Here is a 27523-nt window from a genome sequence, read left to right as displayed (position 1 = left end):
AGCCCGATCTAGGTTCTCCACTTCCTCTGGTTCAAGAGTTGGTATTTCAAAATTATCTAAAAAACATTCCATATTTGTTTTATCTGAGGGGAACTCTGAGGCATACAGAGAGGAATAAAAAGTTGCAAAGATGTTATTAATCTCTTTTGGATTGCTTGTCAAGTTCTGGTGCATGTCTCTTATCTGGGGAATAAGTCGTGATGCAGCTTGACGTTTCAACTGATGAGCCATAAGCTGGCTCGCCTTGTCACCATATTCATAATAGAGGCCACGTGTCTTAAGAATTAATTGTTCTGATAGGTTTGTAGATAGAAGATTAAACTTCGCTTGCAAATCAACCCGGTTTTTATATAATTCCACAGTGGGTGCCTTAGAGTATTTTCTATCCAGGTCCCAAATAGATTGCAATAACACTTGCATTTCCTTCCTACACTCTTTATTGGCATGTGAAGTATAAGATATTATTTGACTCCTCAAGTAAATTTTTAAAGTTTCCCAAAGTAAAGAGTACGATACCGACTCAGTTTTGTTAGTCTCGAAGAATGTGTCAATGTTAGCCGATATATAACTACAAAATTTCTCATTAGAAAGCAAAAGGGGGTTATGTCTCCACAGAGGCCGTTCTCTAACGTTTAAAGGAAAACATAGGTCCAGTTTCACGGGCGAGTGATCAGATATAACTATAGCAGTGTATTCAATTTGTCTAATCATAGGTATCAAGGAGTTATCTATAAAGAAATAGTCTAGCCTGGAATAGGAGCGGTGAACATGAGAGAAGAAAGAGAATTGCCTAACTGATGGATTCAAAAATCTCCAAGGATCCATATAACCATTTTGTAGCATAAACATCGAGAAGGCCTTTGCCATACCAGAAAATGTTCCCCTAGGGCAAGACCTATCAAGCAGTGGGTCAATAGCACAGTTCAAATCTCCGGAAAAGATTAGCTTATGTGTATTCAGGTTAGGTATTAATGACAAAACCTTATTTGCAAATTGGACTTCGTCCCAATTAGGAGCATAAACATTTACCAAAATAACAGGTATTTGAAAGAGAGAGCCAGAGACTATAATAAAGCAACCATTAGAGTCACTGATTACATCAGATGGTGTGAACTGCATTCTTTTGGTGATTAATATTGCCACCCCCCTGGACCTACTATTAAATCTGGAATGAAAAACCTGACTAATCCATGCTTTACGAAGTCTATTATGGTCCTCCACTCTTAAATGTGTCTCTTGTAGAAATAGTATATCTGCTTTTAATTGTTTCAGATGAGAGAAAACTTTAGCTCTATTAACCGGACCATTGAGCCCCTTTACATTCCAAGAAATAAACCTCACAGGGTGGCCTCCATCAGCAGCACTCACGTTAACCATATCAAAAGGCACACAGGGCCTACAATCCAAAACAGTGCGAGGGCGTAAGTTGCACATAATAACGCACAATGAAAAGAAAGTCTGATCAATCCGTAACACACAAAAGAATAAACAGCCATGGTAATCCCCCAAAACACTCCCCCCACCCCTTTACGCAAACAAAACAACCCAATTAAACCCCGAAACCTAGATCTACCTCCCCAATTGAGGATGATCGCAGGCAGTACCCAACAAAAAACTTCCAAGGCGTTCCCCATACAACCCAACTTTCAATCTAATCGAGGGTGGCTCCCCTCCTTAACATTTATCCTATCACTTATACTACCTTTAATATAACATATAGGCTAAAGATGACACAGGTCAAGCTAAGCATTAAAAACAAAACAAAACACACTGGGCAACTTAAACACCGAGATACAGATCCCAAATATTTACATTTTGCTGGTTGAAAGTTTTTGTTAATCAGTTTCGGCAGCATAGCAGTTTGACCCGATCGCGTTCCACAAATTAAACTGGAAAAAATGAACAGAGAAGTGGATTGTGAAAATTAACAATTTGCCTCGGCATGAGGCCCCTTCCATGCTGCATGAATAACCTAAAAAAAAGTCATTGCTCTTCTCGTTCTTCTTCTCCCCAGCGCGAATGGTAAAACTCTTTGGCCGCCTCTGGTGTATGGAAATAATGTTTTTTACCGTCATGCACGACCCGGACCCCTTTCCCGTAAAGCAGGGATTTCACCTCCTTGAAAGCTGCTCGTTTTTTACCCAGCTCCGCACTAAAATCTTCATAAAAAAACACGCGGTGTCCGCGGAAATACAGCTCCTGCTTCCGTCTGTTGATGATGCGTTGCTTATCTTGAAAGGAGAGAAAGCAAACCAGGAACATTCTTGGTCTCGTTTGCTTGGCTCCAGCGACACCGGATGGTTTACGTCCGACTCGGTGAGCACGCGAAAATTATCCTCAGCACTTCGTCAAAAAACTCGGTCATAAATTTAACAGGGTCCGAACCTTCCAAATTTTCAGGAATGCCGACCACTCTCAAATTGGATCTCCGCGACCGATTTTCGTGGTCATCTAGCTTTCCCTTCAGAAACGCGTTTTCGCTCTGCAACGCTGCAATGGCGGCTTCGGCGCTCACCAGTCGGTCACTGTAATCATTCAGGCCGTCTTCAACCCCACGAATGCGTTGGTCGTGTGACTCGTAAGCAGACATAATTTGTTCCATGGTAGCATTCACTGGTGATAAAGCATCTTCAACTTCTCTTTTTAAGGCAGAATGCACCGCTTGCGTCATGTCAGTAATAAGTACTAAACGAAGCCTCTCCAAATCATCGGGTAGCGCACGGCCGGGTCCAGGTCCAGCAGCGTGCAACGGCGCCATTACTGTAACATCCGCCTTCTTGCTTCAGGCTTCGCTATCTTTTTCCCCAGTTTTACTCCGAAGGTACATTCTACTGGCCATTTCAATGTCCAGCTATGTCCCGCGTTGTTCACAATGGTAAATATTCAGTTATCTCGAGCATACGGCAAAGATAAACAGGTAGATTTTCAATAAAAATCGGGAGCCACACTCACACGCACCGACTCACTCCATACCCGACCCCGGAAGTCCAGTAAATTTTATACATAATAAAATCTGTATTCAAGTACGACAGAAAAAACGCAGTGTATGGCTCTTTAGGTTTGTGGTGTTGTTCAGTCTGTACATTCAATGTCAGTTCGGTATATTAGTAGTGAGTAAATGTTTGTGTATGTAGCACCACTGCCACTTAATGTAGCCTCGTGGGGTGACCCTTGGTTATTTGAGGGAACCTCCCACCAAGCCTAGTGGTCATTCCCCACAAAGCCTCCACATTGGCTTCAGTATACTGTACTTTAGTTCATCCGTCCGCATGTCCTTCTGCAGCCGGAACTGGAAGACCAAGTTTTGGGCAGACCGATGGGTATCTGTCATTGAGTTGGTAATCTTCCGGCCAGTTATTGACGTGTGTGTGTGTGTGTGTGTGTGTGTGTGTCCCTGTCCCCTGTCCGTCCGTGGGAACAGGGTATAGTCACGGAGCTCCCTGCTCGGGATGAACTGAGACAAGGACTTGTTCATCCTTCCAAGGATGGCCGCTGCGGGGAGGAGACGGTCACCCACCTCTCAGCAGGTCCACAGTCTGCAGAGAGGTGGGTGACCGTCTCCTCCCCGCAGCGGCCATCCTTAGAGTTGAGAGTGAGATTTCAACAGCACACGAAGGCTCTGGCTGGGACTTCTCTCACCTTCAGCAAATGAGGTCCTGGTGCTCGTTGGTGAAGTCTGATAATGTTGTGCCGACCTTTAAACCCTGCCTCCCATATAACCCCCCACCTTAAATTCCTCCATATACCTGTCTAGCAGTCTCTTAAATTTCACTAGTGTATCTGCCTCCACCACTAACTCAGGCAGTGTATTCCACGCACCAACCACTCTCTGAGTAAAAAAACCTTCCTCTAATATCCCCCTTGAACTTCTTACCCCTTTCCTTAAAGCCATATCCTCTTGTATTAAGCAGTGGTACCCTGGGGAAGAGGCGCTGGCTGTCCACCATATCTATTCCTCTTAATATCTTGTATACCTCTAACATGTCTCCTCTCATCCTCCTTCTCTCCAAAGAGTAAATCCCTAGCTCCCTTAATCTCTGATCATAATGCATACTCTCTAAACCAGGCAGCATCCTGTTAGATCTCCTCTGTACCCTTTCCTATGCTTCCACATCCTTCCTAAAGTGAAGCGACCAGAACTGGACACAGTACTCCAAGTGTGGCCTAACCTAAGTTTTATAGAGCTGCATCAGTACCTCGCGACTCTTAAACTCTATCCCTCGACTTATGAAAGCTAACACCCTACTCGCCAAGGCCTTCTCATGCTCCCTTCTTGCTTTCCTCAGCCTCTTCTTAAGCTCCTTTCTTGCTACCCTAAATTCCTCAATAGACCCATCTGATTCTTGCTTCCTAAACCTCATGTATGCTGCCTTCTTCCACCTGACTAGATTTTCCATCTCAGTGACTCCTCAGGAAACCTCAGTTTCCATCGAATCCCTGACTCATGGTGTCTGAAGGCCATTCTGAACTGACCACTGTGATGGATTTCTCGTCCAAATAATTTTTTTCAGGAAGAATTTTTACACAATCGATAGGCTGTGCGGCAACGTTCGGCTGACTGCGACCCTGTGTGTTAGAGTGGGTAGGTTGGAGAGGGGGCAAGGAGCTTGCTTTGCTGTTGTCTTGTTTTGTTGTGGGAGGGAGAGAGATTAATTTACTTTTCTCGGGAAGTGGATGTGCGTTATTTCCAAATGCGTGAGCAACTGTTTCAGATCTTGAGACATCGAGACAGCCAAGACTCTGGCAGCAGACGTCACAACACAACTGAGCTGGCATATTAACTTCTAGTCACACCCAACACTTGCACGGCTTCTCTCTCACTGTGCGTTTTAAATTTCTATTGAACCCTGCATCTGCGGGGTGAAAGCCCCCGGCCCATCCCAGATGTGTGGAATGTTAGGGGAGACGGCCCCTGTCACACTCTGTAATAGTGAACAGTCAGTCACACTCAGTAACAGTGTGCTGGTATATCACACTTTGTAATAGTGAACAGTCTGTCACTCTCAATAACAGTGTGCTGGTATGTCACACTCTGTGATAGTGAACAGTCTGTCACACTCTGATAGTGAACAGCCTCTCACACTCAGTAATGGTGTGCTGGGCTGTCGCACTTTGTAACGGTGTGCTGGTGTTGTTACAATATCTTGGATGCAGTGGCCTGAAAAGCAATGGGCCAGGTGCAAAGCATTCAGTCCGACTTGATGGAATAATATACGGAGAGCAAGGGAGTGAGGCGAATCACACCAAAAGACATAGGAGCAGAATTAGGCCATTCAGCCCATTCCATCATGGCTGATCCCTGATGCCACTCAAACCCATTCATCTGCCTTCTCGGCATATCCTTTGATGCCCTGACCGATCAGGAAACTATCAACTTCCACCTTAACGATATCCACGGAGCTGGCCTCCACCGCAGTCTGTGGCACTGTATTCCATCTGCCACTTTATTGTCCATTCTTCCAATTTGTCTAAGTCCTGCTTCAATCGCACCACTTCCTCAGCACTACCTACCCCTCCACCTATCTTCATATCACCTGCAAACTTTACCTCAAAGCCATCAGCTCCATTATCCAAATCACTGACAATGTAAAAAGTAGCCTCCGAATACAGACCCTTGAGGAACACCACTAGTCACTGGCAACCAACCAGAAAAGCCCTCCCCCCGCCCACCACCACCTTTATTCCCACTCCTGCCTATCTGCCATTCCTCTGTGCATACTAGTATCTTTCCTGTAACACCATAGGATTTTATCTGGTTAAGCAGCCTCATGTGTGGTATCTTATCAAATGCCTTCTGAAAATCCAAGTAAATAATATCCACTGCCTCTCCTTTGTCCAGCCAGCTTGCTACTTCCTTAGATACTGTATCTCTGTTTAACGACCCTGCGTAGATTCGATGGACGAAACAAGGTCTCAGCCTGAAAAGTCGACTGTTGGCTCTGTTCTACAGGTCCTGCCCGCTCTGTTGAGTTCCTCCAGCATTTCCCGTGTGTCCTTGTTTTGGATTGCAATCATCTGCCAATTTTCTCTTTTTTGTAATCAGCCTCTTTGCTAATTTTAGAATGTGATAACCGCCTGAGGGAAGATATGTCAGGGTGCTTATAAGAACTGAATTTACCACATTCATTTGAAGTGGCTTTTCCGTCATAACCTCACGCAACGTCTCGGAGTCCAGTGAACGGGCGCAGTAAGGGTTAAAATGTTTCGCTGGGGTTTCCTCGGGCGGTTGTGTAACACGGAGTGTCCCGGTTTGGGAGGTTTTTAAGCTGCTATTAGCCTGTGCCCAGACCATTGATCGGAGCGGGTGCTGCCACGAAGGAACCGCGGCCATGAACAGACAAACCAGGTGAGAGGCTGTTACGGTGCCGGTGACCTATACCCACTGCAACGGGTGCTGACGGGCTGCGTGGGGAACGGGGTCGTTGTCGAGGGTTGGGAGACACTGTTCAGTGAGAGGGGGAGATTGGACAGTTCAGTACCTCCGGCCGACTGATCTGTGGTAGGTGGGAGGGGCGATAGGGAGGGTTAACCTGCGGGCAAAGTTCGCTCAGAAGTGGGGAGATGGACAGGAATGGAGAGGTCGAGATTGAAAAGGATCAGAGTTTGGGAGGATGTCCGAGTTCAAAGGGCTCAGGAGTTGCGAGAACGTCGGGGCGGGGAGAGGTGAGGTGTGGGCACAAGGGTTAGGGATGAGGAAATCGGGTGAAGTAGGGGAGGGGGTCAAATGGAGAGAGAGGAGGGGGTGAAGAAAACTGAGGCGTTGGAAGCGAGTCCGGTCTGGAGATGGGTCATGTGTGACGCGTGGTCGTGGAGAGGGGTCAATGTTAGGAGAGGATCAGAGTGGAGAGAGGTGGGGGTGGGGAGCGGTCAGGGGTGAGGTTTGGAGGTACGTCAGGGGTGAGGAGGTAGGGGTGGAGAGGGATCTGGAGTTGAGAGGGGGCCAGAGTGGAGCGAGGTGGGGGTGTCAATGTACCATGGGTACACGGAATACGAGAGGTTGCTGCCCCTTTCTGAGTTTCTCAGGGAGCTGCGGCTGAGGTTCTGGCTGCGCTTCAGTCCCGCGCTCCTCATATAGAGCTCGGAAGGGGCGGGCGTGAGGAGGTTCTCCTGGTGGGCTTGGTCCTGGGCCCGGCCAGGATGGCCATTCACGGGTCTAGGCGGCGGGAAGTGGGGGGCGCTGCCCGAGACGGCCGACTGCCTCCTTTCCGAGGGTACGTTCATGCCCGGCTGTCCTTGGAGAAGGAGTAACGCGGTCGTGATGGGTACAGTGAGGACCTTCCGGGGGCGATGGGCGCCCCGGGGTATTGACTGTTTTCAATAGGGTTCAATAGGAACATTTGATGTCAGAGAAATGCATACAATATACACCCTGAAATTATTTTTTCTTCGAAAACAGGAGTGCCCTAAAGAATGAATGATAGTTAAACGTTAGAACCTCAAGGCCCTCCCCCAGCTCCTCCCTCCCCACCCCACCCTCAAAAGCATTAGCGCGCTCCACCGAGCATCAATGAGGACATATACCTTCAGTACCCCAAAGACTACTCGTTCACTCAGTAATTCGACATACCACAGGCTCTCTCTCCCTAATAAGGAAAAAACAGGTGCCCCCGTTTCACAGCGAGAGGGGAGACATAACAAACAGCTCGCTGATTACTGGTGTTAAAATCTGTTGCATCGCTTTTTCCGAGCTCTGTGCCCAAAAAAACTCATGTCTCTGCCCACGGCAGCTAGCTCGCTGCTTCCGATCTTCCGTGTTCTCCTGCGACACCTCTGTCGGGGGCACTAGCCTTGCATCAGCCCATCTCCAGAGCCACGAAAATCCGGCACCCTGAGGGCGCGCTAGTCTTCCAGGCCACGTCCTTGGGATATCAAAAAGTGGTCGGTCTTGAGTCTCTGAAAGCGGGTCCCATTCCCGTAAAGAATCAAAGGCAGAGTGTAACTCCAGGCCAGTATCTTCAAAATAACCTTCAAAGGGGAAAAATATCAAAAATAGACGAGGCTTGGGGTTTTCGAGGCTAGACGAGGGCATAACGGGGCAAGGGCACTACGAGGCAACTCTTGGGCAGGATGCGGGACTCCTCCCCACGGAGGCAAGGACAAGGAGGGACAGACCCAACCGCAGGGTAACAGCAAATGGCCTGGCTTACCCGACAGAGGCAAGGGACAGGAAGGGACAGAACCAACTGCAGGGTAACGGCAATCGGCCTGGCTTACCCGACGGAGGCAAGGGACAGGAAGAGAGCTAGTTCAGGGGTGGCTCCAAGACTGGAGGCGGCCGGTAACCTCGGCGGGCTACAGAACAGCGAAATCCATATCCCAGTGATTTCACTAGCCTTCCACCAGTGGGTTGCTCCAAGGGAAGACTGCCTAGACAACCCAGCCACCACAGTCGATCCCAGGGCCACTTATATTCCCAGCTCCAAGATGAGCATCAGGTGCTCATGGTTAAGTTCAACCAAAACCAGGGACACCCGAAAGACCCGGAGTCCGGAGTCCACGGACCGGACCGTGAACCTGAATGCGGATATCGGACCGGACCGTGACAGGATGTCTGTGTTCATATTTGTGGGTGCGTAGTTCTGGCGCGCCAGATTGGTGCTTATATATAGAAACAGGTCCATCTGCATTTCACAAACGCTTAGTGATGATTGTCAGGGAAGCTGATGGTAAGTGAACCATGAAAAACCACCTTGGGCAGCACCATTTGTCCTTTGAGAAAACGCCTTGGTTTTTTTGCCGCTGCCCAGACAGTTGCTGTGTGCTTGATGGCTGAAAACTGTGGGTGGCATGTTGGGGTCCCCCTTCCTTTCAAATCTGCAGATGCTGGAAATGCAAAGCAATACACACAAAACGCTGGAGGAACTCAGCAGGTCAGGCAGAATGTATGGAAAAGAGTAAACAGTCGACGTTTCGGAGTGTTCCCTCTTCCTTTGTTGTTGACGTTCTAAACTCTAGGCAGAACAGCGGCCCCTATGGGTGAACATCAGTTCAAAGGTGGACTGTGTGAAGCTCTCTTCCTCCAGTCATCAGGGTGTTCTACAAAACAAATCCATCTATTGATTTCAGGTCCGATTTGTAATTAAACCGAAACATCACAAATAATTAATCACCTCAGTTATTTCAAAACATAACTGCAAACCTAATTTGACACCGACGGGTGAAAATATTACCGCCGGCTTCAAGAGTGAAGGGGAGATGTAGTGTATTCAAGATTGCTTAATGTCATTTCTAGTTCACAAGTGTAAGGGAGAACGAAATTCTCCGCATCTGATGCAGCACTTTTTTTTAAAAAAAAAGCACAATAAATATAAATATATAAGATAGCTTATATTCATAGATGATTGTATGTCCATGACGCTAGGCACAGGATTGTCTGTACAAAAAGCGACTGGCAGCAAAAAATCAAGTAGTGGTGGTTGGGTGTGTGGAGGGGGTGGAGGTGTTGATCAGCCTTACTGCTTGGGGAAAGTAACCGGTTCTGAGTCTGCCGGTCCTGGTGTGGATGCTGCATAGCCTCACCCGTGACGGGCACAGCGGACATAAGTTTCCGAGACAGTGGAACAGTCCTCTGCAACCAATAATTATATAAATAGCTCGGCAAGTTTTATCTGTCTGTTCGGATCTCTGGTCTTATCGGGGTAGTCCCATCTCAGAGCAATGCCTCAGGAGATCCATTTTTATGTCTGATGTCAGATTATACCATGTAGTTGTGTATTCATTTATTAATGTAACTAATAAAGGGCTAAAAGTGAAAAAGAGGATTGGCCGTGGACTGGTGGGGTGGCAGTGCGGCCACGTGATCGCAGCGGGACGGGGGATTGCCCCATAGGCCGGGGGCACGGATCTGGCCATGCTGCGTCCCCTTCCTTGTTAATTTATTCATGTTAGGAGAAGGCCACTCGCCCCCTCGAGCCTCCTGGGCCATTTAATAAGCTGAACCTCGGGCGAGTGAGAAGTCGGCGTGTGCCAGTTGATTACCGACTCCCTCCTGCTGACTGTCATGGTCCCGGAATGAAGGAGCTGCACTCCCCCCACCCCCTTCTCCGCCTGGTGACCGGGGCGGTTTCCGTTAACATCCTTCGGTCTAGGATCCACAAGCTCCTGAAGAAGTTTGAATCTGACCTGAACCGCCGAAAATTAGAAGTTCAAAAAAAGAACGCAACAGCTTTGGAAATGTAGGGTGATAGGAAGTGAATCTTGTGTATAGGTGTATGGGGTGCGGGCTCGTGGCAGGGAATGAGTCAGAGGATGAGGGGCCGATTCGCCTCTTGCGGTCGAACACTCCTATGGTCCTGTTGTAATATCTCCTGTGGAGAGGACCCTGCCGAAGCCAGGTCCACGCCCGTGCTCCTGTGCTTCAGGAGCACCCACCCGGCTGTGTTGAGAACTCGCCGCTTCTCAGATTCCGGTTACACCAGCCGCACGCCCCTCACCTGTAGACACTGCCACGGTGGGGTGGTGGGGTCGCTCGGGAAATCTCCTGAACCTCTTGCTCCTGGACCCGGCTAAAATGGCCATTCATAGCTCCAGGCGGCGGACAGTCGACCGGACTGCTCAGGCTGATTGCCTGCCCTCCCCATCCCCCTTTCCGGGGTTACATCTGTGCCCGGTTTTCCTGGAGAAGGAGCACGCGGTGTCCATGGCAACAGTGCAGGATTTCCGGGAGCGGAGGGCCTCTGGGGCTTGGTTGTGTTGCAGGTAGTAATTTGAAGCTGTGCGTAGTGTGTTTATATAGGTATACATATATATATGTGTGTGTGTGCTTTTGTCTGATATTGTAGTCATCGAGTAAACTTTGTATATAAAACAAACAAAAAATCGACTCACACAGCCAGAATCACCCTCTTCAATCTCCACAGGGAAAGAATTCTGAATGACCGGCCCATAATAGGTGAGTGATGTTGGCTCTTTAACTGTGTTCATGTTCCGAACGCGATTGTTCCAGGACTGTGTGTGGTGGGTATTGAGGGGGTAGGCGGGCTACTCGAGGCAGCAGTCACACCAAGTCCCGTGGGGCAGGGACACCGAGAACACTGAACAAAGAAGTTTTGAGGGACAGCTATTGACGACAAGAGGGGGTTATCTTCCCCCGTCCTGGTGGATCCTTGCATCTCCCCAGCTGTTGGAACGTCATCCTGAAAAGGTTTTTTTTTCTCTCCGCTGGCGCTGCCTGACCTGCTGAGTGTTTCCAGCTGTTCCTGCTTTATTTCAGATTTCCTGCATCTGCAGTGATTTGCTCTAGAGCTACCCTAGCGCCTGGCTTTACTCTTCCCTGCACGAGGAAACATTTTGTCCGTCCCAAGCCAAACTAAGAACATAGAACAGTACCGCACAGGAACAGGCCCTTCGGTTGTGCCAAATCAATTAAAACAGCTTCAGAACCGCTTTCTCCCTCCCATGCGAAAGGCCATAGACTATTAACACGTCCCGCGCAGCGTCACTCCCAGCACAGTCCTAGTAAACATGTCTTGCGCCTCAGAAGCCAAGTTATTGGGCGATATATTTGTGCCTTTCTCTGGAGAACGTCCGTCTGCCAGGTGGATTTTGACTGTGTTGCAGCCTCCTTCAGTGACAGGAGGACAAATCTTGCCTTTGAGATACTGGTCGTCTGGCCCTTGCTCTCTCACGCTTCCTCTTACTGTAGGGATCTTGGCCCAGCAGACAATGGGTCACCTGTCCGAGATGGCCCAGACGTACGTGACCTCTTCCAACGTAAAACACCTGGAATCGGCCGGATGCAGAGTGGCAGTGATCAGGTGAGTCCTACCCCATAGAGCTCACTCAAGTGACGGGCTTAAACCTGCCGAGGACGTGGAGGAGACTCGGAATGAGAGGGAGGGCGAGGGGATGAAAGGAGCGAGTAAGAGAGTGAAGGAGTGAGATAGCGATGGAAGAGCAGGAGTGAGGGACTGCTGGACTGAGGGTGAGAGGAGACTGAGGAGGAATGAGTGAACGGGAGAATGAGTGAGTAGGAGGGCGAGGAAAGGGAGCGTCGATGAAACGGCAGGGGGGCGAGCACGGAGGTGGGCGGTGGAGCGGGGAGCGGTGTGGAATCTCAGCCCGCCCACTCCCAAATATTCCCGTTTCGAAACCCTGCATTGAATTGGTTGATAGCAGGTTTAGCAACGACTCAGCGAAGAGGCAGAAGGTGGTGTTGGTGGTTGAGAATCGGTACTGGTGACCTGTTAGTGAAAGCGGTAGGTCATTGACATTACTATAACTAGTGGTTGGGTTCAGAGTTGTGATCGACAGTTAAGGCCTTGGTTACAGTTTAGGTGGATGGTAAGGTCAGCTGTGACCTTATTGTGTCGAAATTGGCCGCTGCGACTCTATATTGATCACCGTATCAAGAAGATTTTCATTGCTAAACTCTGTCGGATTAAGAGGCGATGGGAAAGCGAGGGACGTGTTTGGAGAGAGGCGGGTTTGGGAACTGATATTGGGTTGGGGAACAGTTTGGAAATTGTTTAATCCAGGAGATGAGAATTGGGTGATAAATAGGGTTTAGTTTGGGATGAATTAGGAAGGGGAGAATGTGGCAGATCTGAGGCTGAAAGTTGACTGGCTGTGACTGAAAGTCGTTCGTTGTTCTTGCAGATTGTATCTCAGTGAATCTGAATATGAAAAACTATTTTACTCAATAAATGGGTAGGTATTAGACCATCCGTCGCCCTTCCTCCTTTTATTATCTCTGCTCTTCGCGAAAACTCTGCTCCCACCCCACCCTCTTAGTCCCTGTGTCCGCACGGCGCTCCAGCCACCTGGGTGGGTCCTGGGACATCAGTCCAACTCCACGTATTCCTATCATGAACAGTAGACTATCCGTCAGTCAACGATCCGACCAGCCCCAATAAATGGTCTCGGCCCGAAAAGTCGACTCCCCTCCACAGAAACTACCTGACCTTTTGAGTTATTCCAACATTTTGTGACTGTTCCCTAAGATTTCCAGCAACTGCCAAATCTCTCGCGTTTATGAATTGAAGTTACTCCACCACCCCCCTCCCCCGGGTCCGGGCCATCTGTTAACTCCAGTGTTTGACCTGTGTGACCGTAGCGCACAGGTTCTACTCGTCCCAGGAGCAGTCGCCGGGACACCGCAGCAACCGTACTGTTCCCTTCCCACGAGGACAGCTTTCCTCCGCTTTGCCTGCTCTTCGAAAAGGTGCTCCCAACCCGCCTTCGCCCCGTTGAACCGGAGCTGGCCAATGCGCCGGTGTTACTGTTTGAGATCCCCACCCCTCACACCGCCGGGCCGCGTCCAGGTCTGTCCCGGCCGGAGTTATCCACCAGGGCCTTGTCATTCGAGCTGCTGCCACTGTGTTATGAAGCCACACCCACGATCCCCTCTTCCTCAGGATCTTATTCCCTGGCGGCGCCGTTGATCTCCAGAACTCCGAGTTCGCCCGGGTGGCCGGCATCTTCTACAGGCTGGCGGTGGAGGTCAGTCAGGAGTCGGGGGAGGGGTGGGTGTCTGTGGTTGTGTGTCAGACACGGGCAAGCGAGGGAAGGGAGTATGTTGCTCCTTTCGGAGGGACCAGAGAAGGAATGAAAGGGTTAATATATAAGGACTGTTTGATGCCTCTGGAGTTTAGAAGAATGAAGGGGGGTGGGGTGGTCTCATTGAATTCCATCGAATTTTCAAAGATCTAGAGTAGATGTATTTCCTTTAGCGGGGAGTTTAGGACCAGAGGGCACGGCATCCGAATAGAGGGACATAGATTTGGAATAAAGACGAGGAGAAATTCTTCAGCCAGAGGGCGATGGAATTCATTGCTACCGACAGCTGTGGTGGCCAAGTCGTTGAGGATATTTAAAGCGGAGGTTGACAGGTTCTTGATTAATCAGGGTGTCAAAGGTTACGGGGAGAAGGCAGGAGAATGGAGTTGAGAGGGATAATAAATTAATAATGATGAAATGGTGCAGAAGACACGATGAGCCGAATGGCCTAGTTCAGTCTTATGTCTTACGGTCTTATAGTCTTATGAACCCAAGGAAGGGTCCCAGATTGTTTAGTGTCCCATCAGTGTGGGCCATCTCAGACCTCAGCCTCGCTCTTGATTCACAATGTTGAGGGAACGAAATTATTGCGGAAGCAGTGTGCACCCGACAGTCTGCCCAAAACCAAGCCAACGACTTCCGGGGCAACAGCTCAATCCGCTGAAACCACAAAGTCTTCGGCGGTCGGGTAGCATCTGGAGGTGAGGAGAAATTCTGGATCCGGTATTAGGACTCAGTCCAGACGAGGAACCCAATTTTCTGACTCCGCACCCCGATTCAATCCCTGAATGAAGAAGACCTTGGTGGTCCAGTTTGTCCTAAATTCTCCCACTGTCACCCAGGTGGCTTTTCAACAAGTAACGTGGGTCTGGTGTGAAGGAGGACGGGGCTGGGATAACGAGGATGGGCTATATTTTTTGTGTTCCGTTTTCTCGGTCTGCTTACGGTGCTGGCGTGTAACGGAAGGGGTAGTGGTGCCCCCCCCCCCCCGGTGCCGTGATGGGGGTTCACTGGGTTAGCAGCCAGTCTCCAGAGCATGAGGAACCGATCAGTGCTTCCCCGGGCTGGGTGCAGGGTCTGGCTGACTGTCACACTTCTGTTCGCCGCAGGCCTGTGACCAGGGCGATTACTTCCCGGTGTGGGGGACGTGCCTGGGGCACCAGCTGTTGACGGCACTCACTACGGGCGAGAATCTGCTCAGCAGGACGGACAGTGACAACATGGCATTGCCGCTGGATTTCACTGACGGTAGGGAGCGCCCGGAGTGGGACTGGGATGAGGGGTGGGGGGGGGGGGGAGATGAGGTCAGCGGGACGTGGCCAAGGAGTGTGGTCAAGACAGAAGAGGAACAAGAGAGGAGGAGATGCCATGGAAGAGGCGTGGTCTAGAGAGGGGCGTGGCGAGCGTGAGAGGCGTCACAGAGGGGGTGTGGCTATGGGCAGGGCGTGGCAGCTGAAGGGGTGGTCGAGGAGGCGGGGTCGTGGGAGGGGCATCGCTCGAAGCAAACAGCATCAGGAAAGTTGCCACTCTAACCCTGGAGTCTAATATATCCAGATCCACCTTCCTGGCCAGTTTCCAAACCATCCGGTTCCTTCCCCGAAAACCCATTGGATAAACTGAACGGCAGAGGACTCACTGTCTCTGGGTCCAAAGATCCTAGTACAGAAACCTCCATCCCAAGCCTCCGGAACACGGGAATAGAATCAAGCGGTTCATGGGGGAAGAACAACACCTTTGGTATCCTTCTCCAGCGGTCTCCCCCAGAACTATTAAACCAAATTGGCAACTTGTTAATTTGTCACCCGTATAGCCTTGCATACTATTCATACACATCCTTGCATTACAGTGTCATGGAGGGAGAACAATGCAAATCAATAACAATGCAGAATGCAGTTACAGAGAAAGGGCAGTGCAGATAGACAATGAGTGCAAGATCATGACGAGCTAGACTGTGAGTCCGCCTTATTATAGTCGGGAGCCATTCAATAGTCTGATAACAGCGGGATAGAAGCTGTCCTTACCTTGAGCCGGGTAGTGCGTGCTTTCAGGCTTTTGTATCTTCACCGCATTCTTCTTCACTCCATTGAGGATGGATCACTCATCCCGGGACTCTGCTCTCGCCCACCCTTTTACCCCAGGGTCAATCTCCCAACTACAAGGCGATCTCATGTTGCGCAGCCTTCAATTTAAATCCCATCTCTCTCGTCTGGTCCAGCCCCCGCCCGAGGCCAATTAACAAAAGATAAAAGAACTGCATCAGATCGAAGGCAAAGACTCACTTCGAATGTACCCAAGGAAGACATCTACACACCTACACGATCCTCCGTCACCCCACTCACACTCCTGTACCCTCCTCCCTACCCTACTCACACTCCTGTACCACCCACTCACACTCCTGTACCCTCCTCCCTACCCTACTCACACTCCTGTACCACCCACTCACACTCCTGTACCCTCCTCCCTACCCTACTCACACTCCTGTACCACCCACTCACACTCCTGTACCCTCCTCCCTACCCTACTCACACTCCTGTACCACCCACTCACACTCCTGTACCCTCCTCCCTACCCTACTCACACTCCTGTACCACCCACTCACACTCCTGTACCCTCCTCCCTACCCTACTCACACTCCTGTACCACCCACTCACACTCCTGTACCCTCCTCCCTACCCTACTCACACTCCTGTACCACCCACTCACACTCCTGTACCCTCCTCCCTACCCTACTCACACTCCTGTACCACCCACTCACACTCCTGTACCCTCCTCCCTACCCTACTCACACTCCTGTACCCTCCTCCCCTACCCCACTCACACTCGTGTACCCTCCTCCCCTACCCCACTCACACTCCTGTACCCTCCTCCCCTACCCCACTCACACTCCTGTACCCTCCTCCCCTACCCCACTCACACTCCTGTACACTCCTCCATACCCCACTCACACTCCTGTACACTCCTCCCCTACCCCACTCACACTCCTGTACCCTCCTCCCTACCCCACTCACACTCGTGTACCCTCCTCCATACCCCACTCACACTCCTGTACACTCCTCCCCTACCCCACTCACACTCCTGTACCCTCCTCCCCTACCCCACTCACACTCCTGTACACTCCTCCCCTACCCCACTCACACTCCTGTACACTCCTCCCCTACCCCACTCACACTCCTGTACACTCCTCCCCTACCCCACTCACACTCCTGTACCCTCCTCCCTACCCCACTCACACTCGTGTACCGTCCTCCATACCCCACTCACACTCCTGTACACTCCTCCCCTACCCCACTCACACTCCTGTACACTCCTCCCCTACCCCACTCACACTCCTGTACCCTCCTCCCTACCCCACTCACACTCCTGTACACTCCTCCCCTACCCCACTCACACTCGTGTACCCTCCTCCCCTACCCCACTCACACTCCTGTACACTCCTCCCCTACCCCACTCACACTCCTGTACCCTCCTCCCTACCCCACTCACACTCGTGTACCCTCCTCCCCTACCCCACTCACACTCCTGTACCCTCCTCCCTACCCCACTCACACTCGTGTACCGTCCTCCATACCCCACTCACACTCCTGTACACTCCTCCCCTACCCCACTCACACTCCTGTACACTCTTCCCCTACCCCACTCACACTCCTGTACACTCCTCCCCTACCCCACTCACACTCCTGTACCCTCCTCCCTACCCCACTCACACTCCTGTACACTCCTCCCTACCCCACTCACACTCGTGTACCCTCCTCCATACCCCACTCACACTCCTGTACCCTCCTCCCCTACCCCACTCACACTCCTGTACACTCCTCCCCTACCCCACTCACACTCCTGTACCCTCCTCCCTACCCCACTCACACTCCTGTACACTCCTCCCCTACCCCACTCACACTCCTGTACCCTCCTCCCCTACCCCACTCACACTCCTGTACCCTCCTCCCCTACCCCACTCACACTCCTGTACCGTCCTCCCCTACCCCACTCACACTCCTGTACCCTCCTCCCCTACCCCACTCACACTCCTGTACCGTCCTCCCCTACCCCACTCACACTCGTGTACCGTCCTCCCCTACCCCACTCACACTCCTGTACCCTCCTCCCCTACCCCACTCACACTCCTGTACCGTCCTCCCCTACCCCACTCACACTCCTGTACCCTCCTCCATACCCCACTCACACTCCTGTACCCTCCTCCATACCCCACTCACACTCCTGTACCCTCCTCCCTACCCCACTCACACTCCTGTACCGTCCTCCCCTACCCCACTCACACTCTTGTACCCTCCTCCCTACCCTACTCACACTCCTGTACACTCCTCCCCTACCCCACTCACACTCCTGTACCGTCCTCCTCCCTCTACCCCACCCACACTCCTGTACCGTCCGCCCCTACCCCACTCACACTCCTGTACCGTCCTCCTCCCTCTACCCCACTCACACTCCTGTACACTCCTCCCCTACCCCACTCACACTCCTGTACACTCCTCCCCTACCCCACTCACACTCCTGTACCGTCCGCCCCTACCCCACTCACACTCCTGTACCGTCCTCCTCCCTCTACCCCACTCACACTCCTGTACCACCCACTCACACTCCTGTACCGTCCTCCCCTACCCCACTCACACTCCTGTACCGTCCGCCCCTACCCCACTCACACTCCTGTACCGTCCGCCCCTACCCCACTCACACTCCTGTACCGTCCTCCTCCCTCTACCCCACTCACACTCCTGTACCACCCACTCACACTCCTGTACCGTCCTCCCCTACCCCACTCACACTCCTGTACCGTCCTCCCCTACCCCACTCACACTCCTGTACCCTCCTCCCCTACCCCACTCACACTCCTGTACACTCCTCCTCTACCCCACTCACACTCCTGTACACTCCTCCATACCCCACTCACACTCGTGTACCCTCCTCCTCTACCCCACTCACACTCCTGTACACTCCTCCCCTACCCCACTCACACTCCTGTACCGTCCTCCTCCCTCTACCCCACCCACACTCCTGTACCGTCCGCCCCTACCCCACTCACACTCCTGTACCGTCCTCCTCCCTCTACCCACGCTCCCGTTACGTTCTCCCCCACCCCTACTCCTGTCCCATCCCCCCCCCCCCACCAACACCTCGCCAAGCATTGATTTCTGTCTCGTTACTTTACAGAAGCGAAATCGTGTAAAATGTTTAGGAATTTCGCCCCAGAGATGACGCGAGTTTTATCAGAGACACCACTGACCGGTAACTTCCATAAGTACAGCCTCACCCTGGAGGTAAGGGCTTGGGGTGCGGGTGAGTGAGACCTCGGGTGTCGTGAGGGGTGGGATGGGAAGAGGAGGGTGGTGAGAGCGGGGTGGGACTGACGGTATGTGTATGTGTGTTTGGGTGGGGGAGGTGATGTTAGGGGGAGATCGGACGGGCAGAAGAGGGTGGGACCGGGGTGAGATAAGGAGTGAGTACGGGGAGTGGCATTGAGGTGTGACAGTGGGGCTGACGGCGGGGAAAGGTTGTGGTGTGGTGTTGGGGAGAGATTGTGAGGGAGAGGAGGGTGGGGAGCGGGGGTAGGGTGGAGACTGCTGTTGGGGAGCAGTCGGCGTTTAGTTGCGGTGTGAGACTGGAGGAGGAGGGCCGGGGGGGGGCGCGTGTGAGGGTTTATTCTCCCAAGGGACTAACGCGGTCGTTAATTTTAGGCCTTCGAAGCGAATAAGAAGTTGAGCTCGTTCTACCGAGTCATCTCCACCAACACGGACCGGCAGAGAGTCACCTTTGTCTCGACGATGGAAGGTAGGTCGGGGCTGGGGGGTGGGGGGGGGTAATCGGATCGGGGCTGTGCCCCTCTTCTCCTGCCCCACCGCCCCACTGAAAGGTGGGGTTTCTTGCTCTCGGGGACCGGTGCCTGGGACAAAACTCAGAATGGTAGAGGGTGTGTGGTGTGGTGTGGTGTGGATAAAGCCCGGGGATCCCCAGCTACGGTGGGCAAGGCCCCGGGGTTTGGTTCAGAGGGGTTCCTAAGCAACTTGCCATTACTTCCAGGGCGCAGGGTAGACTACTGAGCCGCTCTCTTCCCTTGCAGCGTTCCGATATCCAATTTATGGCACACAATGGCACCCGGAAGGTAACCGCTACTTCTGGAAGAAGAGAATGGATATTCCACACAGTCCCCTCGGAGTCAGAATTTCCTTCCTAATGGCCGAGTTCTTCGTCAGTGAAGGTGAGTCTTCAGAAACACTGTCTGAGTCAATTTAACACGATGCCCGTAGGAGAGGAGGGCGAATAGGCAGGAGAGGCGGGGGAATCACCCTTTTAGGGAGTCCAGCCTGGAGATAATCTCAACACACCTTTTAGGTCTGTGCATCCGTCCAGCAGTGATCAGTCGCGTCTTCATCAGTGTCTGCGCAGAGGCGGAATGGAAACTTGAAGGCAGGCTGCAGAAAATATCACTCGGCCTATCCTATTCCGAAAGGCAAACATTGCAGCAGTAACAAATTATCCCAAGAGGCACCAAACACACTAGCAGTGGGTGGAATCAAAGACCTTCGCTGAAACAGGAAGTAACCAGTAGGAAATGGACGGTCTCTAGTCCGGCTGCGAAAGGGGGAGGGTCGGGCATGAGGAGAGCAACCCATTCCGTAAAAAACCCAGATCTACAGAAACGCTAACAGTGGTTCCGGGGACTTCATCCAGGGGATACACAAAGAAAAGGGGCTACACCTGGGGACAAACCGTCCCAGGACGGGTGAGCTGCTGTCGGCGCCCTACCATGTGATGGGCTTAAGAGGAAGAAGAAGGGGGCAGCGAGAGGTCAGCTTCGGCGCTCACGGGTTTCCCTCTGGCAGAAAGAATGGAGGCCCAGATTTTGTATGCACCCTCGCCGCCACTCCACCGCCACACCCACCGCTAGCCTGCTACGCTCCAAGGAAAACAAACAGCCTCTCCAGTCTCTCTTCATAACTGGCACGCTGCACCACAGGCACCATCCCAGTGAATCTGTGCACAGTACATGCCCTTCGGCCCACAATGTTTTGTCCACTTCTTATCCTACTCTGAGATCGATCTCAGAGTGTGCGAAAGAGTTTTTAAATTCCCCTAATATATCTCCTGTCCGCCACCACTGGCAGGGCTTTTCACGCACCTACCACTCTCTGTGTAGAAAACTTACCTCTGACAGCCCCCATACTTTGCTCCAATCTTCTTAAAATTGTGCCCCCGTGTTAGCCATTTCCTCCCTGGGAATAAGTCTAATCGTTAATTCTCTTTATCATTTTGTACACTTCTATCAAGTCAATTCTAATTCTCCTTCGTTCCAAAGAGAAAGGCCCGAGCTCGCTCAAACTATCCCCATAAGACCTAGTCTCTGATCCAGGCAGCATCCTGGCACATTTCCTCTGCGCCTCCTCTAAAGCTTCCACATCCTTCCTATAACGAGGCGACCAGAACTGAACACAATATTCCAAGTGTGGTATAACCAGGGTTTTATAATGCTGCAGCATTACGAACTCGATGTTTGTCTATTTTTTACCACAGTATCGCAACTGTGGTAAAACAAATGTTTCACAATTCTCTACCACGGACCACCTGCTCTTACATGTTATACCCTGACGCATCCCAGTATACCGTCTTCAATACAGAAGCCCGACGTCCCTCGCCACCTTGACACTATCAACAAACTTCTCTACTCTGGTATCTACATTAAAATCCAAATCATTGTTACACTTCACAAGCGCAGGGATCCAAGATCCGAGCCCTGTTGAACCCGCGGCCCTTGGACTGAAGCTCCCCTCTCCACCGTCCTTACCCCCACTGAGAATTTCACCCCAGTTACTATCTTCTCTGGCTCCTCTGCCCTCCTGTTCAGCCCGTAACGTGGACGCTCGCCAACGCGTTGTAGGCTTCACCGAACGCTCGATATTCATTACCCTCCCTGTTATCTCCACAAAGCTCAAAGTTACTTCACCAGCTGTTTGTCCATGGCTAATTTGTAGAGCAGACGCCGGCCCCCGCCCCTCCACATGTAAAACCCTCTCCGCCATTGAGCACATCTACGTGGAACGCGGTCGCAGGAAAGCAGCATCCATCGACAGGGACACCCCTACCCCGCCCATCCAGGTCACGCTCTCTTCTCGCTGCTGCCATCAGGAGCTTCAAGACTCGCACTACCAGGTTTAGGAACACTTACTGTTATTACCCCGTAACCATCAGGTTCCTGCACTAGAGGGGTTAACTTAACTTACCCCAACATTGAACTGTTCCCACAACCTATGGACTCACTTTCAAGGACTGTTCATCGCATGTCTTGATGTTTCGCTCTTATTTCATCATCGTTATGATGATGATGATGATTATTATCTTCTATTTGCACAGTTTGTCATATTTTGCCAATTGGTTGTTTCTCTTGTGTGCGTTGTTTAATTTTTCTATTGTCATACTGTGAATGCAAGAAAATGAGTTTCAGGGTTATGGCACTCAACAGCAACCGTATATGTATTTTGATAATAAATTTACCTTGAACTTTGTCGTCGTTCCGTACTGTGACGACACAGGCCCTCATCCTGTTCAGCTCTTACTGCTATGCTCTCTCCACAGCCAGGAAAAACTTCCATCATTATGAGGATAAACTTGATGAAGACTCTATCCTCATTGATCGATACGCTTGCACAGTGGACAAGGTAAACTACCAAACCGTCTACTTATTTTGACGGACCCGGCGTGGATATCGAATGGAGTTTGTGCGCAGCGTGGGCGAAGTAAGGTTTCCGGCCTGAGCATGAAACGTCCTCCAATTTAAACCCCTGCACCGCGGTGCACAGCCCTGGGAACGTTCAACAGAGAAGCCGTTCTCTGTGGAGGACAGGTCACCTATTTTGGGTTGGTGACCTGCTGCCTCTACTGATGTGAGACTACCGATCTATAACTGTGAATGCAAACAAGGACTTCAGCTGTGACCCTCTTGTAGACAGATCCAATCCATGTTGCCAGTGGCTCCGGCGTAGGAGCGGTGTTCCGGGGGTATGTCCGTGCCCGGTGATCGTGGAGAGGAAACAACGGGTGTCCACCGGCACCATGGAGGTGTTGCTGGACTGCTGGGCACCGCAAGGGATAAATAAAACCCTTGACAAGGATGAGAACATTTTAATTTCCAGTATTATTGATTGTCACTGTAATTGGCTCTGAGTTTGTTGTCCGTCGTATCCAGCGACGACAGGAGACCAGTGCTGGGGAGCTTTTAAAGTGGAAACGCCGTTGTACTGGGGCAGTTTCACACCCTCGACCTCGGAAATCCGGGTCCACTGGTACCAGCAGTCGTCACAGACTGGGGTCTTTCTAGGTTGCACTGGGTGGCCATGGCTCCTATTCCTCGTCAAGCCTTTCGCTTCCGCGGAGCGTTGCAGAACTGCTTCCCTCGCCGTTGGATCTCACAGTAGATCTCACATGTCTAGCCCGCCGGCGATGGCTTCACATGCTAGAAAAGGCAAGTCCCTATCTCATCTAGGTGTGAGGCCCGCCGGTTCTCCTCGCCTGGTTTAGCCCGCTTGTCTAGGCGTGGTATCGGGATGTGGCCGCTGTCGCCCGCAAGCAGCTACTTAGGGCCACAGCTGAAAGAAAAGGCACGAGAGCTCTCCGAATCTTACCCAGAGGGTGAATGCGATTAGTGCCATGGCAGAGCTAACTGCAGGAGGGGGGCCGATGAAGCAGCGATCAGCCACCTTCGTGTTCACCGTATCCCTGTCGTCCATACACCTCAGAATACTTAAACATGACGAATTCTGCAGATGCTGGAAATTCAAGCCACACACATCAAAGTTGCTGGTGAATACAGCAGGCCAGGCAGCATCTCTAGGAAAAGGTACAGTCGACGTTTTGGGCCGAGACCCCTCGGGCCAGTTCTAACTGAAGGAAGAGTTAGTGAGCGATTTGAAAGTGGGAGGGGGAGGGGGAGATCTGAAATGATAGGAGAAGACAGGAGGGGGAGGGATGGAGCCAAGAGCTGGACAGGTGATTGGCAACTGGGATTTGAGAGGATCATGGGACAGGAGGCCCAGGAAGAGGGAAAAGGGGGAGGGGGGAAAACCCAGAGGATGGGCAAGGGGTATAGTCAGAGGGACAGAGAGAGAAAAAGAAGAGAGAGAAAGAACGTGTGTATATAAATTGTTACGTACCCCGTAACTGGGTTGCCAAACCAGCAGAAATGGAACGCTCGTTGGAGTCTGGATTACTAGGAACTAATAAAGTTTTATTAAAGAAATAAGTAATACAGTACACTAATCGTAAGGATATCAATGTAACAGGTTAGCAATGATAATACACACGTATACACAGAACTAGAGTAATAGGAATCAACCAGGCTCTATCGCAGTCTAGGGGTAAAATGATCAGTCTTAAGTGAAGCAGAATTCAGATCAGTTTAGTGCAGTTCGCCGTAATCGCTGTTGTCGTTCCGTTGGAGAGAGAGAGAGACAGACAGACAGACAGACAGACAGACAGACAGAGACAGATACAAATTGGTTTCAGGCAGACCTTTTGGATGCCTTCGCAGTTTGGTTTCGGGCAGACCCTTTGATGTCTTCTATCCCTCTGTGGTCACCGACTGTGACCCCTCCGTTCCGGAACGATCGTTCTTCCGCGGTGAACCCGGCGCCCAGGCAAGGGCGGACACACACACCCCAGGTTCCCACCGATCGTACCTTTACACCCTGTGAGCCTCTGGTCGGTTTCCGAGAACCGGACCTCCAAACTCACACCAACTTGTGGGGGCACATTGCTCTTCCCAGGGTCTTGTGGTGTCACGTGACTTAGCAAACCTGCTCTTTTTTATCCCCCTGCTGGGGTAACATCTGTCCATCAAATTCAAACAGTTCAGATTCAAAGCAACCGGTTTGTCAATAGCTGAATTGTGTTCATTTCCCGTTAATCCCTCTTTTCTCTCTTATTAGCATTTTGAATGTTTCTCCATTGTCTTTCTTATCTCTCTCATTAGCATCATCCGTCCGGTACCTTTGCTGGGCGTCACACATGACACCCCCACCATTAAAAGGACTTTTACCGGGGTAAAAATTATGGGCATGAATGCACATTATTAGATACACACTAATATACAGGTAGTCATCAGCTATTCGGCTAATACAGAGAACTTTAAGTTTTAACACCTTGATAGACAGTCAGCAATCACATTGTCCGTTCCTTTTATATGTTTTATTCTAATAACAAATTCCTGTAAGACCAGGCTCCAACTTAGTAAGCGTTTGTTTTTATCCTTCATAGTGGCCAAAAACACTAATGGATTGTGATCAGAGTAAATTATCAGTGGTTTCCGTGCCGGACAAATATAAACCTCAAAATGTTGTAATGCTAGTATGATTGCCAGTAATTCCTTCTCCACAGTGGAATAATTTCTCTGATGGACATTAAACTTCTTAGAAAAATAAGCCACTGGGTGGTCAACCTCCTCTTTGTCTGTCTGTAACAGCACCACCCCGGCTGCTTCGTCGCTAGAATCTGTTGCTAGGGAGAAAGGTTTTGAAAAGTCAGGCGCATTCAATACAGGATGGTGACACAGAATCGCCTTCAGACTCTTGAAGGCCTGTTGACAAAGGTCGTTCCACACAAACTTCGCATTCTTCGGCAAGAGCTTAGTAGAGAGAAGGTAATATCCGCAAAGTTTTTGCAAAACTTCCGATAGTACCCCACCATCCCCAAGGACCTTCTCAGGGCTCTCTTGTCCGTCGGGATGGGAACTTCAGAGATAGCCTGCACCTTAGCCTGCATCGGTGCCAGCTGCCCCTGTCCTACCACAAATCCCAGATAAGTGACCTTAGTGTGGCCGAATTCACTTTTCGCGAGGTTCACTGTCAGGTTGGCTTCAGACAGCCGTTTAAACAGTTCCTCTACTGCCACAATGTGCTCCTCCCACGTGTCACTCCAGACCACTAAATCGTCAATATACGCTTCTGCGTTCTTTAACCCTTTTATCACTGAATTAATCATCCTCTGGAAGGTCCCTGGGGTGTTTTTCATGCCAAAAGGTAAAACATTATACTCGTATAACCCAGATGGAGTGACAAATGCTGAGATTTCTCTAGCCCGGTCGGTTAAAGGAACGCAGTACCCTTTCAGCAAATTGATCTTTGTGATGTACTTAGCTCTCCCCACTTTATCGATGCAATCGTCCACCATTGGCATGGGGTACGCATCAGTTTTTGTGATGGCGTTCACTTTTCTGTAATCGGTACAGAATCGTATGCTCCCATCGACTTTTGGGACAACCACACAGGGGGACGCTCATTCCGATTTGGATGGCCTAATAATATCTGTGGCTAGCATGTACTCAATCTCTTTCTCCACTAGCTTACCCTTCTCCAAGTTCATCCTATAGGGGTGTTGTTTAATAGGCTGGTCTGAGGTGACAACACACAGAGATGGTTCAACGTGTTTATAGTGTGAGCACATTCTGTGTCCGAGGCACCGTTGCCACTCACGGCGCCTACTGGCACAGTGCAAACTGCGAGTGTTGAGATGCGTCCACGTAGGGCCTAAATCCTCCAGAGGGTCGCGGCATCTCATACTGCCGACCTTCCGCACCCAGTCTTAGCATGAACTGAGGTTCAGCGCGTCCCTCGGCGTGCGTCTGGCAGCCTGGACTGTGCCAGACGGCAGTACTCCCTCACAGGCATATCGGTACTGAAAGACCTAGTTCAATAAAATGCTTAAACTAACGTCCAGTCACTCAATGGACATTGACAATGTCCACATTCACGTGCCTGTCTAGGAGTCTCTGTTGTTTCCGCTTGCACCGCCACCCCAGGCAGAGCGTTGCGGGCATCCAGCACTCTCTGTGTATAAGAAACTGCCAAGCACATCTCCTTTGAATTTGCATCCCTCCCCCCACCACTTTAAATTGCTCTGGTGTTAGACATTTTATCCCTGGGGCAAAGATACTGGCTCTCTCCGCTATCTCTGCCCCTCATAATCTTATGAAAGGTTGACTACAACCAGAGGCCATGGCTTAAGGGTGAAAGGTGGGAAGCTTAATGGGGTCATGAGGGGAAACTGCTTCACTCTGGGGAGCGTGAGAGTGTGGAACGAGCTTCCAGCACAAACTGTGCATGCAAGCTCGATATTAATGTGTAAGAGAAGCTCGGGTCGGTGCACGGCTGGCACGGAGGGCTATGGCCCCGGTGCAGGTCGTTGGGGGTGGGCAGTTTAAATGGTTTCGGTATGGATTAGATGGGCCGAAGGGTCTGTTTCGGGGCTGTATTTCTCTATGACTCTATAAACCTCTACCAGCTCTCTTCAGACTCCGCCGCTCCCGGGAAAATAACCCGTTTGTCCAGCCTCTCATGAAAACAACATACCCTCTAATCCAAACAGCAACATCCTGGTAAACCTCTTCTGCACACGCGGCTAAACCTCGACATCCTTCGTATAATGTTGCGACCAGAACTGTGTGCAATACCCCAGACGTGATCCCAGCTTTATAAAGGTGCAACATAGCTTCCTGACTTTTGAACTCAGCGGCTTAACACAAGCGTGCCACATGTCTTCTTTATCATCACTCTGTCAACCTGTGTAGCCACTTCTATGGAGCAATAGACCGCAAGACCCCTCCGCACAGAGCTCAGCACCGGGGGAAAATTGTCATTTGGTTTATTATTATCACGTACCCAGGTACAGTGAGAATCTTTGTCTTGAATGTCATCCCTACCAATCGTTTAAACGCATGGGTATATCGAGGTAGTACAAAGTGACACGCAGAATAAAGTGACACACACACAATGCTAGGGAAACTCAGCAGGCCAGGCAGCGTCTATGCTGAAGGGTTTCGGGCCGAAACGTCGACTGTTTTCCCTTTTCCATAGATGCTGCCTGGACTGCTGGGTTCCTCCAGCAGTTTTGCGTGTGTTGCTCTGGATTTCCAGCATCTGCAGATTTTCTCCTGTTTGTGGCAGAATAAAGTGTTACAGTTATAGAGAAATTGCAGCGTAGGTAGCCAATAAAGTACGAGACCATGACCAGGTGGATCGTAAAGTGA

The 27523-nt window shown here is 50.8% G+C and overlaps 1 protein-coding gene across 2 annotated transcripts; it reads left to right on the top strand.

The window, feature by feature from the left end:
• Positions 1-2380: 2380 nt before the first annotated feature.
• On the top strand, positions 2381-23414 carry LOC140185897 (gamma-glutamyl hydrolase-like). 2 transcript variants are annotated; one of them, XM_072239701.1, is made up of 10 exons: positions 2381-2821; positions 10860-10891; positions 11645-11756; positions 12598-12648; positions 13356-13440; positions 14607-14745; positions 18664-18770; positions 19188-19281; positions 19571-19708; positions 22081-23414. In XM_072239701.1, the coding sequence occupies exons 1-10, from the start codon at positions 2601-2603 to the stop codon at positions 22191-22193; spliced, it is 1092 nt and encodes a 363-aa protein (XP_072095802.1). In that variant the 5' UTR covers positions 2381-2600; the 3' UTR covers positions 22194-23414. The 2 variants fall into 2 exon arrangements, with proteins under 2 accessions (XP_072095802.1, XP_072095803.1); XM_072239702.1 differs by lacking the exon at positions 2381-2821 and adding an exon at positions 6128-6346.
• Positions 23415-27523: the final 4109 nt, after the last annotated feature.

This window comes from Mobula birostris, chromosome 21, assembly GCF_030028105.1.
Source record: "Mobula birostris isolate sMobBir1 chromosome 21, sMobBir1.hap1, whole genome shotgun sequence".
NCBI classification, from domain to species: Eukaryota; Metazoa; Chordata; class Chondrichthyes; order Myliobatiformes; family Myliobatidae; genus Mobula; species Mobula birostris.
Note: the sequence above shows the minus strand (reverse complement) of the source record. Positions and strands in the feature narration are given on the sequence as shown.

Coding starts and splice junctions, on each gene's coding strand:
- LOC140185897 (XM_072239701.1), top strand. CDS start 2,601: ATGGTAGCATTCACTGGTGATAAAGCATCTTCAACTTCTCTTTTTAAG. Junction 2,822..10,859: donor TCCCCAGTTTTACTCCGAAG/GTACATTCTACT, acceptor CAATCTCCACAG/GGAAAGAATTCTGAATGACC. Junction 19,282..19,570: donor CTTTGTCTCGACGATGGAAG/GTAGGTCGGGGC, acceptor CTTCCCTTGCAG/CGTTCCGATATCCAATTTAT.